Source organism: Zerene cesonia, chromosome 1 (genome assembly GCF_012273895.1).
Source record: "Zerene cesonia ecotype Mississippi chromosome 1, Zerene_cesonia_1.1, whole genome shotgun sequence".
NCBI lineage: Eukaryota > Metazoa > Arthropoda > Insecta > Lepidoptera > Pieridae > Zerene > Zerene cesonia.
The window spans coordinates 4,085,637-4,103,938 of NC_052102.1; the positions used below are offsets into that span (position 1 = coordinate 4,085,637).

The window sequence follows — 18,302 nt, forward strand, 5'->3', positions numbered from 1 at the left end:
GGGTCGAAAAGTTCTAAAATTCGCGTGACGTAATTTATGGATGGCCCCTTTGTCATTTAAAATATAAGTACTGTTTTTAATTAATATTGATTAAGTATAGTGCATTCAGTGCTCATTTTTTATTGGATATCAATTATTGTATTTTTTTGTTTATGCCTTAATTTACAACTGTTTATAAACAAATAGATAAATAAACTCTTATGTACAATTAGGTTGAATGTCCACCACCCAGAACAACGGCAAGATTATTAGACAAACTGGTTGGTGAATTCCTTGAGGAGAAATGTATAAATCCCACATTCATATTGGATCATCCTCAAATTATGAGCCCACTGTCTAAGTATCATAGAGATATTCCAGGACTCACTGAAAGGTAAATTTTGGATAAGGAATACATACTGAAAGCTTCTTGTTATCCAAAAGACTTGTATATTAATGACCTTTTTATTACTGATTAATGACTTGTTTACATGAAAGTAAAACTATTTTTTTTTTTGCATTTATTTATCAGTAATAAACAAAATATACTACATAACTATAAATACATAAAAATATTAGTATTCTTTATGATTTTGAGATAACATATAGCTATACAATCCTTATAAATCACATGTGATAAATAATACATAATATTTATTAGTATATAACAATTACTTTAAGGTTTGAACTGTTTGTTATGAAGAAAGAGATATGCAATGCATACACAGAATTGAATGATCCAGCTACACAAAGGGAGAGATTTGAACAGCAGGCAAAGGATCGTGCAGCGGGTGATGATGAAGCACCCCCCACAGATGAGGCTTTTTGTACTGCTCTTGAATATGGTCTTCCACCCACTGGTGGATGGGGGCTTGGTGTTGATCGCCTTACTATGTTCTTAACAGACTCCAATAATATTAAGGTAAGCCCTTATGTAAAAGAAATAAATTATAGTATTGAATATATGACATATAATACACAATAAACTTTCAATAAATAACATTATTGAATAATGTAATTCAATTTTCATGATGGAGTAGTTTACGAACCTAAATTCTGTATTATGAAGATTATGTAACTTTCCAATGTTGTGATAAGTACAATATAAAGATTATCTTATTATTGCTTTTCAGGAGGTACTACTTTTCCCTGCTATGAAGCCTGATGATCCCAATAAACATAACACAGAGGATGGTGAAGACAATCAAACAGCTACTCAAAATGGAGCATAATTTAATAGAATTGACATTTTTGTGTTTCTTCAGAATTTGTTAAACATACCAGTAATAAATATACTTTACCATATTCATTTTAATATTGTTATTTAATAATAATAAAAAACAATACTATGTATGCCTATCACTTTATCATTATTCAGTATATTAATCAAATATATTACTTATACTATACTAGTTTAATCTTTGAACAAATTATTGATATGAATCAATATCATTCAAAACCTGAGTTGAATTGTAATGTTCTCCTAAACTATACATATGCCGATGATAAGAAATTATCAATGAAGGTCCAGGATATTCTTGTCCCTGTTCAATAGCTTCAGGGCCAGTGGCTTGAATAACAGTTATGGGACACTTTAAAATATTAGACAAAGCTCTTATTTCTAGCTGTCCACCCCAAACTTTAGTGTTAATTATGTTATCACAGTATTCATAGAATTCATAATCAGTTAGCATTTCATAAGTATCAGAATTAGTTAAGAAAGGTAGAAATTCATCTTTGTTAGTTCTTATATGAGTTGCAACATTATTTCTTAATTCTTCAACTGTTACATTGATATCTTTTTTTAAAGCGAGTTGATGTGAAATAGCTTTGTATAAACAATCTCCATCTGATGGAATAGAATAAATTGTAAGGCCTTTATCTCTTAGCCGGGAAGAAATTTCTTGAATTTCTTTATTTCTAGGTCCATTGAGATTTTCTTTTTCTTGAAGCTTTATTTGCTCTTCTCGGTCTCGTTCCTGCTGTGATTTTTTGTCCCTGCGTTTTCGGGCCTTAGACAATTTACTTTTAGTAACTTCTTCATTATTTTCATTACTATTTATTTCTTGAATTACTTCATCTTCATTAAGACATTGTTTTTGCGATTCTTCTATCTCTTTTTTATGGCGAATATCAATGTCCATTTCCAACCTAGCAATTTCAGCGGTCAGTTCTTTTTTCCTCGATTTATCATTTTTAGCAACTTTTTTTAATCCCTGTATTTTGGCTTGTAGTTCTTTTCGCTCTTTTTTATGTCTATTCTCTATAGATAAACTGCTAAAATCATCAATATTATCTTCCATGTTATTTCGTTTCTCTAAAAGAGCGTATTTCCTGCGATACCGGTATTAAGACCAAATGGCAATCCTTTAAAATAATGTACAATTCAGAAACTAACCTTCTCATAAAATATAAACTAAAAAGACCACTTCTCAATTTCAAAATAATTTCTATGTAATTATTCTGTGTACCTACCTATTTAGTACTTAATTAATTAAACCAGCTTAAATAAAACAATTTCTGTTTTCCATTATAATTTATAATGATAACTTCGTAAATCGAAAGCTTCTATACTCTTGATTCATTTAAAAAAAATTAATGTCTTACTTATTGATCATAGATAAAAATGTACTCTGTAATGATGTGCTAATTTTGACAATTATTGACAGTGAGCTTTCTGTTTATACATTGATGTTTTAAATAGTCAAACTATTTATGCGATGATACAAGGAGTATCCGTAGCGATAGTAGCACCCTGGATCAAGACGGGATGGGGGTAATACAGAGTTATTAATATGGCCACACCAAATTATAAGCTATATTCGGACTGGGTTACATTAATTTTTATCGTTTTGATTATGTTATATTCACGTTTACCCGAAAATATTTGGATAATATATGAACGTCATAAATGATTAGAGAAAATATTTGCTTAATATGTCAAATTAGAGTAGTAGCTGGCTGGCTGTAATGCCAGCTGGCCGGCTGCCTGGAACCGGCTGGTTGCCCGGCTGGCTGCCTAGCTGCCTTAAAGTTATTTGTATGCAACAGATAAGAAAGTATAAATTCACCTTTATAGTGTGAACATAAAAGCTCATTTACACGCCTGTGATTCGTACAGTAGTTGCATGTAACAATCGTACGAATCACAGATTAAGAAGTGGTTACTATGAAAGTTAAATTAAAAAAATGTTGTAACAATTCAATCGATGGGGACGCCGCGTTCTATCCAGGAGCAATCTCAAGCGCTCATTACGCTACACTAAATGTAGGTACGAATCAGATAAGGGACATTATTAAAGATTTAGAAGCAACGAATTCAGAAATTACACAATAACGTTTTACACAATAACACTCCGTTTATGCAAAAGTTAAATTATTTGTATTGAGATTTAAAATTCAATTCTATATTTATCTAAAAGATTCTCACAAAAATTATCCCTGAAAAGTATAGGACTATTTATAAAAGACAAGTATCAGTTTTCTAAATGTGTTTCTAATTGGACATCTAAATGATACAGTGAAGGAAGTACCACAACCCCAGAGAAGATCGGCGTGAAATAGCATACTACTGTGTTTCGTTCGGTGAGAGGGGGAGCCGGAGGCCAATATCCTTTTCCTTGTCCTTTCCATTTCTTTCCTTTATTTCTCTCGTCTATCCTTTCTTAATCCCTTTCCAATTCGAAGTTGGCAATGCATTTGTAGAGGTGTAAGTTTTGCAAACGACCTTGATCCTCTCCAAATGTTCATGGGCGGTGGTAGCGCTTACCATCACGCGACCCACCAGCTCCATTGCCGATGATAACACAAAAAAAAAATAGTATAATGCTACGGGAAAGTAGAATAATACGGCTCGTCCTTTAGAAACCATCGTGACTTATAAATTTTGTATACTAACTCGCTGAATGCTATTGCACTTTCTAAATATTACAGTGACGACTAAATTAAGTCGACTAAATTTAGTGTAGTGTAATAAGCGCATATGTACTAGATATTTGCTAGTTGTAAACTGTAATGGATATCATAAAATCATTGACGTTGACAGATTGGTTTTTCAGAGTCAGCGAATCAAGCTAAGGCCATTTTATTTGAAAATTGTCAAATAAGGAAACTGAAAATACTGTGATTTTGAATTAAATCCTGAGCTTTCTTCAGTTTTTAATATAAGTCATTATAATATGAATCCTTGTTCCATAGCGACTCCCCAACAGGATACAGAAGGCGATGGAAGATGGAATAGTATTGTAAGCTAAGTTATTATAATATTTAAATAATTTTTCTGTATCTTGCGACGTGGTCAGATATACTGATATATTTACAACCGTAAATTTATTGCTTTAAATACAATAAATACTTGATCTTATAGTCATTCATTGACAATATAATGCACAATATACTTATCTTTCATGGATCGTTTTAATTCTAGCATAACAGATTCCTTTCCGATGCTAAAGGAAAAGATGCCGATGTAATCTTCATTGGTGACTCAATTCTTCAAGCATTGGAACATACAGAAGTATGGAACCAATGGTTTGCCCCGTTACACTGCCTTAACTTCAGTATACATAGAGATCAAACACAAAATGTACTATGGCGCATTAAAAATGGTGAACTTGACCATGTAGATCCAAAAGTAAGTGAACGCTTATCAACTAACTTTCATTCTTAAACTATACTTAATTAAACATATTTTTGTTTGTAGGTAATTGTGTTACATGTAGGAACAAATAATATAGAACACACAGCTGAACAAATTTGTGAAGGTATCATAGAAATAATTCATACTATTCAAGAGAAACATCCTAGTGTCTATATTGTTATACCAGTAAGTACCTATTAGGTAAAGCTTTAATTTGTAATAGCTATGAATGTAATGTACATAATTTAAACAAATATTTATTTCAGAGTCTTCTCCCCAGAGGTAGACATCCAAATTCATTACGGGAGAAACATGTTAAAATAAATCATTTGTTAAGAGAGAAAGTTGCCACTATGAAAAAAGTAGATATGGTTTCAATTGATAAGGGCTTTATTCAGAGTGATGGAACAATTAGCCACCATGATATGCATGATTACCTAATACCCACAAATGCAGCCTTTCGGAAGGCCTTTGAGCCTGTTCATGATCTCTTGCATCAGTTATTATCTGAAGGAGAACCAGAAATTGACTTGACACCTTCAGAATAAACATTATTATAGTATTCAGGATATATATCAGCTTTTTTTTTGGCAAGCTCATTGTGATTATACAGTAGTACTTATTTATAATTAGCTTTTTTTATTATAGGCTTAAGAATTTAATGTGTTGAATAGTTTATATTTCACTAACTAATACATTCCTGGTTTTATTGTGTATTGGCTGTGTATATTTAAGAATATTTGATTTAAAAAATATAAAAATGAAGTAATTACTTATGAAGATAATGATTGTAAAATATTCAACTCATACCAAATGAACTATTTTTGTATCTGCAAACATTTTCAATTGGCTAGTTAAATTACTTAATTATTTCTTATAATAATTTGAAGTAATGGCATGTGATTCATTATCAATTATATCCTAATGGATGTACTGTGTATAGATGCATTTATTATATTATAATTATGTAAACATCAAACAAAGTTGGATCATGATAAGCCTGTTAAAGTAATATAATTTTTTACTAAATTTTCTTAGAATTTACATGTATATCACTTCATGTAAGGTTTTTTATTACAAGACTCATTATTACTGAATATGGTAATGCAGTATATGGATTTGGCTTAATATGCAACATTTTTTATGAACAAAGAAGCTGCATATTAATATTTTGCAAAGATGGTTTTTCAACACCTATGGAAACTCATTTCATATTAAGTATTTTACAAAGTGTTATTATTTCATATTTGTTTTAACATGTATTGATTTAGGAACAATTAGCTATTGGGTCAATTATCAGAATTAAAATATTTATTGTTATCAAGAAATACTGCCATGTAATTAACCTTACTGAAAAATTAACTTGTATTGACAGGGTTATGTTCTTAATATTATATTAATTATTCTTGGTATATATGTAACTGAATATGTTTGTAAACATACTATGATTCAATTTGAATTTGATAAAATAAATTTATGAATATCTCAAGTACATAAAAGACAAATAATATTTGCTTATAAATTTTACTTCTCTAAAACTTTTCACAGAGTGAATTGTCATTTAACCAAAGACTTAATTTTACCAAAGGTTGAATTTAACAAAAGACATTGAAAGATATCATCACAAAGGGTTGTTATGAGCAAAATCTCACCAACAGAAATAGTAAAAAATATTATTCCTCAATGAAAACAACTTAATAATTAGGCAAGAAATGTTTTCAATTCAGTTCATAGAATAATAAATGCATTGTGTTGAGATATTAAGGTATGGTATGGTAAACAGTGATAATTTGTTTTTCCAGTGTAAAGTTTTACAATTTCATAATATACTACTGTAGAATTTTAGCTACTCAAGTTGCCAAAATGCTTGAATCTCAAATGTTATTATTTATTTGCATGAATAAGCTTGAAGTAAAAGTGCAATTATTGTTTCTTGTAAATGTGTTTTTATTTTCCTTTAGTCAATAAAAAACAAGTTTTAGTGACGAAATATTTTCCTATTTTTCTACAATATTTTTTTGTGTTCTTCTTTACACAATGATTGGATAATATGTTGCTGTTTACTTCAACAATTTATATAAACATAAAACAATTCATTAACCGTATCATATAGAAATATAACATTGACATTAATATTTGTTTAAAAGCCTTTTATAATATAAATGAAAAGGTAATGTTGGGTTTCTCTTTTGCAAGGATAAATCATAAATATTAAAATTAATTTTCTGGAGCTTCTTAAGATAATTTTCTACTGCAGTTGCTGGTAAAAGTATTTGGTGGACTATTTTTGGTACTTTAATAGCTCTGGCCTGAAAAACAAATATATCACATAGATATAATAGATTACATATCAAACAGTTACAAGTGTAATTTATTAGAAAAAAAAATATATCAGGTAGGTAAAAACTGTCATGTAACATACTTTTTGTAAATGGTTATTTGCTCTACTTGCAACTTCAAAAACAACATTCCTCATATCTTCATTATCTATGCCCCTCAATATTGATTCTTGGCTTATTTTGTATTTCATTAAAATATCCATTGGTAAAGAAACAACCTTTTGGTGATTGGATACATGAATAGATCTGTAAATCAGTATAATTGTAGAAGGTAAATGCATTTTTGCTTTTATTTGGATATAATTGATTAGACAAATTATATAAATTTTTTTAGAAAAGATTCAGACAGAGACTGTTTAATATTTTTATTATATTAGAATAGAATAAGGTACCTCAATATGTTTGCTATCCCCTGAGCTTTACCTAAATGTGATGCAGCATGGTCTGCATGTACATTGGTTATTCCAGCTATACTAAGAAGAAGGTAGTAGACTGATGAAACAGAGTTTTCTGAGTGTTTTTCTATATCCTCAACAGTGCGAAAGTATTTAATTTTCAGTAAACTACTCCTAGATGATATCAATCTTTCTAAATACATTTGTGGTAGCTTATAACTTTTACACACCTGAAAATGAAATTTGCTAAAAAGTAAGGAATATTGATAATATGTCAAATAAATGTTTATCACTAAGCTTACTTTAAACAATTCTTGAGCAACAGGGTTTGCTGGTATACCAGACAAGTCTTCATTCTTTTTGTATATTGTACCGAGAGCATCAAGCCAAAATTGTAATCTCATAGATGCAATCTGAGGATCTGACGTTTGATCTTGGATTCGAGCAATTTCTGCATTGAATGCTCTAACTACCAATGCTGGTGATCGAATTGCTTTGGTCATAAGTAGAGTTGCCAAATAGTTCTCGTAATCATGCTGTCTATCTAGAAAAGAAACACAAAGTAGCGGAATTGGGAAAAAACAATTATTTCTATTTTAAAAATTCACAATATACGTACCTTACAATATTGGCACAGTAGTTTAGACCATTCTCTTTAGCAGCATTATGCGATGCAGGTCTTTTTATAATGCAAGCTTTTACTAGGGATCGTGTAACATTAGGATAAATTTTAAACATGGTTGACGGTTGTTTTGCAGGTTATTCAATGCAGATTATTTAATTTATCCACTATTATTGGTACTGCGAGTGGGATATATACCCACTTAGCTTTAAAAGTTTATTTCATAATATACTCATGTGTTTATTATATATTTTAACCCCACCACAACCCACGAAAAGTTAATTTTCCATTTACATAAATATTAAATTGTCAATTTCAGATGTGTCAAATGTGGTTGTCATTTGGTGGGCATTGTCAGTGTTGACAATTGACAGCATTTGACACTGGTAAATAGATAAATCTTTTTGCCATAAGAGGAAAAAAAGAGTTCGTAAGCAGTGATCAAGGCTCATTTTTTTACTTCCTCGGTCGCAACTTTCCCAATGTTTAGACTATACCCCAGAAAGTTGGTTTCAACAGGATGGAGCTACTTATCAGTTATCACACGGCTAGAACACTAGAATCTACTCAATGAAAGAGCAGTTCCTGCAAAATATTATGTTACTGATTTTGGGTTGCGACCAAATGTTTTCAAAAATTATTTAGGGGGGCTATTTTAAGAAGAAAAGTATTAGACACAACTAAACCTACTGTATCTCTTGGCTAAACATTAGACGAGAATTTATTTATTTAGTGGGAAGCCCTTACATATAAAAGTAAGAGATAGACATTGTTATGACACGAGGAACAGAAATAAAATTGAAATGCCTGTTTTCCGGCTTAGAAAAGTAATAAAATCATTTATGGGACAAGGCATACGCTTACACAATAGAACTCCTCATAGTATTAAATCGTTTAGTAGTACTAAATTCAAAAAATGTATTAGTTCAGAGAGCCTACCATAGCATTAATGAATATATGGAAGTTGACAATCCAAGGAATGTTGTCGCTTAAGAACTAAAGGACAGTGCCATCACTGTTGTGTATATACTATTATGTAGAATTGAAATGTTAAATTGATATTATTTTAAAAGAGCAACTACAGAGTTTCTTGCCGGCTCTTCCCGGCAAGCCTTCCTAACCGGTGGTAAATTTTATAACTGTGTAATATGACGATTTAAAAGTACTTCTATATGAAGTCTAGTTGAATTAATAAATGTTTGATTTTGGGTTTGAACACCAGCCTGAATAAGACCAGACTAAAACAGACTTTATATATAGAATTTTTTTTTCGTTGATTATGATTTATGATCCTAAGGATTAATTTGTTTTAAAAATTAAAAGATATGAGAACAAAAAAAATAACAAGAAAAATTCAGTTTATTTCCTAAATTTCATCATTTCAGTTATAACTAAGGAATTAATAGAAACAAAGATTTGCTTCAGCCTAAGGATGAACTGATATATCACTTTCACTCAAAACTTCAATCGTATTTGTTACAGTCACATCATCGTTCTCAATCTCCTTTCTCTTCTCTCCATAATCCACATGCTCTTTGCAGAATAAAATTATCCTTTGGCAAGCTTCTCGTAAATATTCTTCAGGTACTGTTAGTACAATTCTCATGTAATTCGGGTATTCAAAACACTGAAAACAATAGGAGTATGTAATAATTCAGAATAAGAGTCGGTGATACCTATGGATTCTACCACTAATTGAGGAAACCGGTTCGATCAAGTATTAAAAGAGTTCTGCGATATATGACAATATTTGTCAATAAAACCAAAACCTCTCATAAGAGTGAGATAAATTGTAATTTGTAGGCTATACGACGACGAATACCGAATAGTGGACTCGGTATTCGTCACAAGGGTTGTATCATTTCAGTGTTATATATCTCATCAGCATCTTCATTAAAGTGTAAACATCTTTATCTTATTTATATGTACCTAGATATGCGTATATTCTATTTAACTCTGATGCTCAAAAAATGTATATCCTACTAGGTATAAATTATTAGCTTTTCCTTTGTTTCGTCTTTGTCTGATAGAAATCGCTTATTAGCGATAAGACTGCCTTCTGTACCTCAACCCCTGGTATATAATGCCATGCAATGGTGATACATAATGCCGGGAGGAATGTTAAAGTTGAATTTTCATACCATGTAGGCGGACAGAATAAAGGTATGTCTGGTTTTGTACTTACTTTCCCTGGTAAACAAAAAACGGATTGTTCCTTAACAAGACGCTCTACAAATTGTATTTCATTTTTGATAGTAGGGAAAAGTGACATTTGAATACCAATCATCATGTACATGGCGCCTTGTGGCATGATTGGTCGTAGTCCAGGAGCCCTTCGTAATACTTCATATGCAGACTTTGCTTGATTCTGGAAAAAATTGATAACGTTTAACAAACGCTAACAAAAACCTTTGCGATTGTTTTCTTAAAAAAACTTTTAAAAATACAATGAGCAATTTGCCAGACATATCCGAAATATTAATTATGGAAATTACGAGATGTACAAATAAAAAAAAAAAGAATATACAGAGTAATTTCGGTACTGGCACTTTAAAAGTTTTTAAGCTTAATACATGCCTACAATAGGTCCTCCGTTAATTCGTAAGTAAAAATATTACATATTTAAAAATAAGAATTTTTTTCTATTCTTTCAAAATTTCTCATTTATAAAGCATTTCAATGCTATAAAACTAAAAATTAAATATTTAAAAATATTTTACCTCAATAAATAAGATAACGTCATCAAAGAAACTCTGTGGTGTGTATTTAAGAATATTCGGAAGTGCTAATTGTACTAGGACACTGGGTCCGAGGATTCTCGTCGCTAAATTATTCAGTCCTTTCCGAATTTCTTTTCCGAATATATTGTGACGATCATGGATTATTACCCACCCCATTCGCCACCCAGGAACTAAGAATCTTTTAGTGAGCCCACTACAAGTCAGTATCGGCACGTCTTTGGATAGCGACGATATGGCATGAAATTTGTGACCAGAAAAAGCAAAATGTTCATAAATTTCATCAGCTATAATCGGCACGTGGTTTCTAGAGGCCACATCTAAGATTTCAACCAAATGATCCTTGTCGTAAACAGAGCCACAAGGATTAGATGGATTTATTACAACAATTGCAGCTGTGTCTTCATCAATTTGACTTTCTAAGTCATCTATATCCACTTTCCATTGTTCGTCTGGCTGAAATTAATTGAATATTAATAGCAAAAAGTTTTATATAATAACACAAACAATATTTATAAGGATATCTCAAATAATAAGACGTAAATAGTGGGTATGCAAATCGAGGACCACAATAAACTGGAAACTTGTTATGCTTCTAGAAACTTGTTAGTTGAATGTATACCTAAGCGATACGTTGGAAAATTTATGTTTTATATAGTTTTGGATAAGTGTGTGTGCTTATTTTTTAAATCTTGTTTCGTTGTCGGTATCATAATATAGTAACATTATTAATAAATCAAGGCCAATATTTACAATCATTTATTTGCAATCTAAAAAGCGGCGTGTAATGTATAAAAACGTTTGAATTATTTACCTATTTTATGCTTATAAGAATGCGAATAAAACAATAATTTTAGATTTTTCAGACAACAACAAAATTTAGAAATATTATAATCATCAGTATTTTTAATATTTTGAGTTGTATGCCTATCTAAAAATAATTCACGTGATTAATTTGATATGTGCATCTATTAACATTACGTGGATATGAAATTGAATTAATGAACCCATAAAACGCCCATTAGTGTAGTTTTTACGTAAATTTGATACCGAAAATTAGGTTATGGATAGAATAGGTGTGCTCCGAAAAGCTAGCAATATTTTATATTGATATAAGAAGTTTCTTCTTAAAGTTCAAACAATTTAAATTGTTTTCTGGTTAAAGTTGAAAATAACTTACCAATAAATTATAATATTTTACAGTTATTCCCAGCCCTTCAGCTAACGTCTGATAGATCATGAAACCAGGTCGTGGTGCAAGTATGTTCTGTCCGGAATCTGCCAGAGCGGTGATAGCCAGCTCAATTGCATGCGAAGCACCACTAGAGAGAATAACGTCATTAGCGGTAACATTTCCTTGATGCGCGCTGTACTCGGCCACTGCTTCTCTTGCCTCTAAATGACCCTTAGCAGGAGCATATCCTCGGCTTTTCGCTGTTTCAACACTTTCTTTAATAGCTTCCAATACTTGCTCAGGAGGATTTAGGTTTCCAAAAGTTGTCGGATCACCTGTCATCAAAATAAAGTCAATAGTTAACTACGTAATTTAAGTGTTTTATTTTCATAGCACACACATTTCTTACGAACGATATTATTAAAAAAGCTTTTATTTTTTTTATAACAGAACACTTTTTATAAAGAGTATTGATATTTGATAGTCTATTAATTAAGAATATAAACACATAGAACTTTGTTTGCAACAATTTGCGTCATAAATGCGTATTGCGTATAGCATACCGATTGAAAGAGCGATAAATTCCTTTTGGGGGTTCGGCTCAACAACTAGATTTTCGACGACGTTTCGTATGGTGTTAGTGGTATTACGAGCTAATGTGGAAGCGCGCACGTCCCACTCCTGCCTTCCTCGAGTCCTTCGCGACATGGGCACCAAACTTGAGGTGTATTTAAAACTGCGGCAACACTTGAATTAAGAATAGAGCTTGCCTTTCGATACACCTTACTTTTGTATGAAAACGTTTGACGATCACCAGTTCCCGAGTCGTGGAACTGGTTTGATTATGTATATGAGATGACGACAGAGCGAGTTATTTAAAATATTCCACCCTTGGTCATATACATAAGTAATTTAATCTTCGTTTATAGTAAAACTCTATTAATCGAAAGTTCTGGTGAAAAGTGAGTGTTTCTGGATTAATCTAAAAGAAAAAAATAAGGAATACTCTTGATATGCGTTGATAGCGTCAAATAATTATTTTTTGTTTTACGTAATGTACACATTTTTATCTAAAATCTAATCGATTTTTACATAAACTAAAACTTACTTACACGAAAAATATGCAAAAACCAGACTAATATAGATGGATGCTTGTTACTCCATCACGCGAAAATATAATATTATACTGGCAAATTGAGAGGATACAAACCTCTCCTATTAATAATATAAATAAATTTAGTCGTCGAAGTCGATGTATTTGGATGGATGCAGTCAGGATACTTACGATTTAATAAACACTTGTAAATATTTTTGTTTTGTTTCTTGCTATGGATGACGCATTGGATATTGTATGTAGGATTTTGCATAAATATTGAATGGATAAATGTTTACTAACAATCTTAATTGCTTGTTTACTGAATGGCGATGGTACCTTGCTGGCAGTAAAAAAAAAACCATAACCTAGCTATAAACATATAAAAAATTCATATGAAATTAACGAAAATTGCTTTGTGGGGTCCTTACATAGAGGGTAAAACCTATTACTAAGACTTCACTGCCGGACTGTCTCTCTGTCTGTTTGTCTGTCCGTCCGTCTTTTCCGAGTCTCTTTGTACAAAACCCTTAAATGACACGTCTAACACTGGACCGGAGTTCTATAAAAAAATACGTTAATACTTTGATTGATCTTAGGAGCCACGAAAATTTAAGTAATTACTAATTAAACAGCTATGATTACGATAACTATCACTGTCTCCAAATCGAAACCTAGCAGCAATACAGTTTATAGTTGTATATCTAGTTTGTAACGATACTTATATATGTATTATACTTATTTATATAGTACCATTTTAGTTATATTCCGATTACTTCGTTTATGTATGACAATGCTCAAATATTTGAATATACAGGGTGAGGCATAATCCTACCCAAGTTATAATCGCGAACGTTTGTAACAATGTATGGATGTTTGTTGCAAGATATAAGTTCAAAATAGGTATAATTATGTTATAAAAAATTTACAAGTCATTTAAGTTACTTTAATTTAATTTAATTGTAATAACTGGTTTTTAAGTTTACTAAAGGAGATATGCTCTGCCTCGTATCTGAATCCGAAATGTCTTTAATGTATGTAATTGTTAAATGTAACTTTAGATTTTAACCTGTAGGTTCAGTTTACAAAGCGTAATCAACTTGGATTATAAGATTTTTCAAAAATGCTAGCACTAAAAAAGATAAAGGAACTACCTATAATAACAAATTAATCAGACTTCTGGAAATTGGTGAAAATTATGTTCAAAGATTCCATTACAAACATTTATAGATACAGGCCAAGCTAAAAGCCATACTGGAATCGCTATTGCGGTTAGTCGCGGTTAGTGACAAAATTAGAATTTTTTTATTAATTAGTTTAAAGGAACAATTTAATAAGAGAAGACGATACCTATGTCGTGTTGGAAAAACGAAAAAAATGCAGCAGAAAAACTGGTTCCGATTCGCGTTTATACATCCTTAATTAAAGTTCATTCATCCATCCATCCAAAATTAAATGGATTCTCTGCATAAATTGTGATGTTTTTTTTAATATATTGCTTATTGATTGATATAAATAATTATTTTGTTTTGTTTTAAAAAACTTATAAGACTATAGTTTTTTTTAATTGTGTCCTTTTTTCACATTTTATAAATGAAATGAAATGCAAAATAAAAATCATATATGCAATTAAAGGGACACCTTATCGCTAGGTAGTGATCTTTACAAGGTGGGTGGGTAAAAAAAAAGAAAAAAATAAGTACAAAGAGGAAAAAGTCCCATAATATATAATGTATGTATAATTAATAAATATAATATAATATTGATAGTAAAATTAATTACATAAAAGTCATTATATTACGCGAGTTGCGTTGTATACTGTGAATATACTATTATGCATACTATAATATATACAAAATAAATAAGTTTAAATTGTATTTTTTCCTATTTAATGTAAGGTTTTATTATAAACTCGCTTCCGCCCGCTACCTCATCCGCGTGGAATAGTTATTATTTGGGCTAACGCTAACTCGCAGTGCACGCACCGGAAGCTCTCTCAAAATTTCTCATTTATAAAGCATTTCAATGCTAAAAAACTAAACATCAAATCTGTAAATTTTTTCCGGGCGAAGCCGAAGAATAAATACCGGTCATCCCGACCGGTATTTATTAAACATTTAACATACGAGTACATGTTAACCAAGACGATACGTAAAGCCGACGAGTTTGTATATAGTTGAGATAACTGTTTTAATTAATGAAAAAAATAATTGCCTGAAATACACATTTCATAGGAAAATATTCTAGGTATAGATAATAACATACAATTGAGATCGAAACACAATTAGAACCTAATTTGCTATCATATAATTTAATTAAACGACACAAGATTATAAGAAAACCTAATTTTCTGTGTTAAAAATAAAATGTTTGAATTCAGTTTTTTTTCATCACAATGGAGTTACATAGTCTATATGGTATTCTGAAAGAGATCGCAACCTAGTGATACTTTCGCTGTTTGTGCATATTTTTTATATCTTTTTATGTAAATTAAGTGTGTACTAACGAACTATCTACCACGACGTCACGACTTACGAGTGGCCCACTATAACTTTGACCTTATGGAAAAAATGTGAGGTTTAACCCTTTCCAACCAGGGTAGTGATTTTTGAAGAATTTCCGCCTTTTAACTTTATTATCATAATAAGGTAGAGAAAAGTAAACGTTATGTTCAGATTTTTATTGTACCTAGAAGTACTATTTCCAAGACAGACTTAAAAGTACCCTTAGGAACTTTGTGTTATTATAATGTTAGGAACTGAGATAGAAACTACAAAAATAATGAGATTCAATGTTTACTTAGTTATCATAAAAAAGATATAATTACAATTTGACCTAGTGGTATTCAGTATTACAATTTTTCTTTTTATAAACACACAAAAACACGTTGCAATGAGAACATTAACTATGAGGCATCGACTGAATCTTTTTTAAATTACAAACCTCACACTTTTCCTTATTTTCTACGAACGTAGGCCAATGGACGCCTCTATTTCCCAAAAGTTTTTTATAATGCAGTACACAAATTTGCGTCTTTTGGAAAGGGCCACCTTTTGCAGTATTATCAATATAAGCCTTTCTTTTCTGACTAGCATCTTTCAGTGTTATTGTCATCAATCTAATTTTATTTAACTTATCTTTGCAGTCTCTAGGCATTTGGGAGTTATCTTTGGAGTAACTGATGAAGATGAGATACAATAATTGCAAAACTGTCTCTTGGCATTGTTTTGCAAAGAAGTGCATTGTTGAGATCAGGTGCCAAAGAGTAAGGTCTCGCTACGCCGGACGAGTATTGTAACCCTTGGAAAAATTCATAAATATGAATGTTTGAAGTTCCTCCATATATAGGTTCAATACTTTGCCTCTTTGAGTAGCATAAAGGTACACAATAATATAAATAATATTCAGAAATTTAAAACTTTTTAATGGATTTTAAACGCGATATATTCATTGTATTATTAACCCAACGTTTCGAATACTTTACAGCAAGCGTGTTCACGGGGAGACTGTGATGTTACATGTCTTGAATAATATAATGAATAAATCGCGTTTAAAATCCGTTAAAAAGTTTTAAATTTCTAAATGTATAAGACTCGCGTAAAATCATACACAAGAAAATACTATAAATAATATTTCCAATCAATACTAAAAATATATCAGTCGGAATGCTACAATGAGCAAAATAGTCTTCTACTACTCTAGGATCCGTATTCCGGTAAAATTATATCTAGGTCCTTTATTTCGGATTGGTTCGGGTAATCGCTGGGCACTTATAGGGCATTTCAGTTCATCTTGCTTTGATGGTGACGATGGTGGATCTTCGGACCTAATGATATTCTATTTATAAAACTTTTTCAATTACACCACACAGTAAAGCAAAAAATGTCCGAAAAATTGTAACTCGCTGTTCAAATTTCTCGGCAACGTCACGCGGTTATATAAATAACACTCTACGATTGGCTTACGGACACGGTTCTTTAAAGGAACGTCAGTTGTAGTTAACATAAAGTCATTTGGTACTTAGTTATTAAACGAAAAATGTGGAGGTACTTCTAAATACCGTACGGAGAGAAAGGTAAAATACATTTTTCTATTCTTTCAAAACTTCTCATTTATAAAGCATTTCAATAAAAATTATAAAACTAAAAATTAAAGGTTAAAGACATTTATAATAATTATGACATGATAAATTTATAAATATCTGCCGACGGTTTAACTAGCACAGGTAACTAGAACATATACGCTAATTACATTTCTGACTTCAGTTAATTTAGTCGCCTGAATTCAGTCTTTACTGAATTTAGGTAAGTGTAATCGCATTCAGCGAATTAGCATTTATAAGTTGTGATGCTTTCTGACTGATTTCATTTAAAAGTCTAATTAGAACTTAATTTAGGAGGATGCGATAGCGTTAAATAACTAATAAACTAATTAAGCTTGACTTAAATAAATACTAAGACTCGACTTTTGCAAATACCCCAATATTTTTCAGGAAACATTTTTATCAGCAGTTTGTTTCATTTGGATAGTAAAAAATTCAATAATAAATCACGAAACGAATTTTCTGTTATCACAGGTCAGAACCAATCTGCATTTATTCTTTCTTGTACATATAGTAAAAATACTGTATTATTTTGCTTTTGAAGAAACGGTGTCACAAGGTTTATTATAATTATTTATATGATAATCGATGTCGAATCAATGTCTGTCTGTGGACTTTTAGTAGTCGTTTTCGCTTTCTTCCTAAATTGTTATATCACAGTACTTTAATGGAAACAGAAAACATGCAGTTTTTTTGCATTCTGGCGGTACTCGTGACACATTATTCGTGATCACGTCATGCTTTTATGAAATTTAAGACCGTTCAGAGTACCGAGTTGCCCTTTTTAGTAAATCAAAGTGGCAACATTGTCCTCACTTCATTCGGATTTTTAGGACTTGACACTTGTCACTTGTGACTTGACGTTTCGGACAAAAACTTTAAACTTATAAAATTCTGTTTTAATCCAGAAGAGGTTAAATAAGTCCTGAAATATATAATTAAGAAGCTATTTAATATAATCATATCGACCAAAAATGTCAGTAACAAAATCCAACAAGAAATTTAAATGGGCTTTAGATTTCAATCAAAAGTAAGTGTCAATAAAATTTCTCATTTAATTAACTTAAATGCAACTTTAAGAATTATCACAATAAATCATAATTTTTATTTTTTAGGCCTCGATCCCAAGCAACAGAATTGCCGTCTCCCCCAGGTTTCAGTCAATCGACAAGCGCAAACTACGCAGAATCGTCGAAAGATTCAGATTCAAACCTTCTTCTT

The 18,302-nt window shown here is 31.0% G+C and overlaps 5 protein-coding genes and 1 long non-coding RNA gene across 8 annotated transcripts in view; 3 read left to right on the forward strand and 3 right to left on the reverse strand.

Annotated features, from left to right (window-relative positions):
* The first annotated feature begins 184 nt into the window (after positions 1–184).
* LOC119840583 (lysine--tRNA ligase-like) lies at positions 185–1,288 on the forward strand. Its single transcript, XM_038367274.1, has 3 exons — positions 185–373; positions 661–901; positions 1,113–1,288. Exons 1-3 carry the CDS (start codon positions 324–326, stop codon positions 1,209–1,211), a joined length of 390 nt encoding a protein of 129 aa, XP_038223202.1. The 5' UTR covers positions 185–323; the 3' UTR covers positions 1,212–1,288.
* Positions 1,289–1,329: 41 nt separating this feature from the next.
* The window catches only part of LOC119840554 (deubiquitinase OTUD6B), a 22,208-nt gene continuing 5,235 nt past the window's right edge, over positions 1,330–18,302 (reverse strand). Inside the window, exons 1-2 of one of the 2 annotated variants that reach the window (XM_038367244.1) lie at positions 2,455–2,694; positions 1,330–2,346 (exon numbers count right to left, since the gene is read on the reverse strand). In XM_038367244.1, coding sequence (XP_038223172.1) covers positions 1,410–2,282 — 873 coding nt within the window. In that variant the 5' untranslated portion in view covers positions 2,283–2,346; positions 2,455–2,694 and the 3' untranslated portion in view covers positions 1,330–1,409. Of the gene's footprint in view, positions 2,347–2,454; positions 2,695–18,302 lie in introns of those variants that run through there. The other variant, XM_038367252.1, reaches the window with a different exon arrangement.
* LOC119840572 (platelet-activating factor acetylhydrolase IB subunit beta homolog) lies at positions 4,048–6,554 on the forward strand. The gene is made up of 4 exons (XM_038367263.1): positions 4,048–4,223; positions 4,406–4,612; positions 4,682–4,804; positions 4,885–6,554. The coding sequence occupies exons 1-4, from the start codon at positions 4,158–4,160 to the stop codon at positions 5,164–5,166; spliced, it is 678 nt and encodes a 225-aa protein (XP_038223191.1). The 5' UTR covers positions 4,048–4,157; the 3' UTR covers positions 5,167–6,554.
* On the reverse strand, positions 6,626–8,294 carry LOC119840541 (NADH dehydrogenase (ubiquinone) complex I, assembly factor 6-like). Of its 2 annotated transcripts, none has more exons than XM_038367223.1 (5): positions 7,972–8,294; positions 7,655–7,892; positions 7,350–7,582; positions 7,041–7,203; positions 6,626–6,927 (listed from the first exon to the last, which is right to left on the reverse strand). In XM_038367223.1, exons 1-5 carry the CDS (start codon positions 8,088–8,090, stop codon positions 6,748–6,750), a joined length of 933 nt encoding a protein of 310 aa, XP_038223151.1. In that variant the 5' UTR covers positions 8,091–8,294; the 3' UTR covers positions 6,626–6,747. The 2 variants fall into 2 exon arrangements, with proteins under 2 accessions (XP_038223151.1, XP_038223160.1); XM_038367232.1 differs by having other exon boundaries at positions 7,655–7,896.
* Positions 9,316–12,721, reverse strand: LOC119840534 (tyrosine aminotransferase-like). The gene is made up of 5 exons (XM_038367209.1): positions 12,450–12,721; positions 11,893–12,221; positions 10,695–11,168; positions 10,160–10,342; positions 9,316–9,601 (listed from the first exon to the last, which is right to left on the reverse strand). Exons 1-5 carry the CDS (start codon positions 12,592–12,594, stop codon positions 9,401–9,403), a joined length of 1,332 nt encoding a protein of 443 aa, XP_038223137.1. The 5' UTR covers positions 12,595–12,721; the 3' UTR covers positions 9,316–9,400.
* Positions 17,915–18,302, forward strand: LOC119840594. The gene is made up of 2 exons (XR_005288318.1): positions 17,915–18,111; positions 18,197–18,302. It is a non-coding gene; the product is annotated as an uncharacterized LOC119840594 (long non-coding RNA).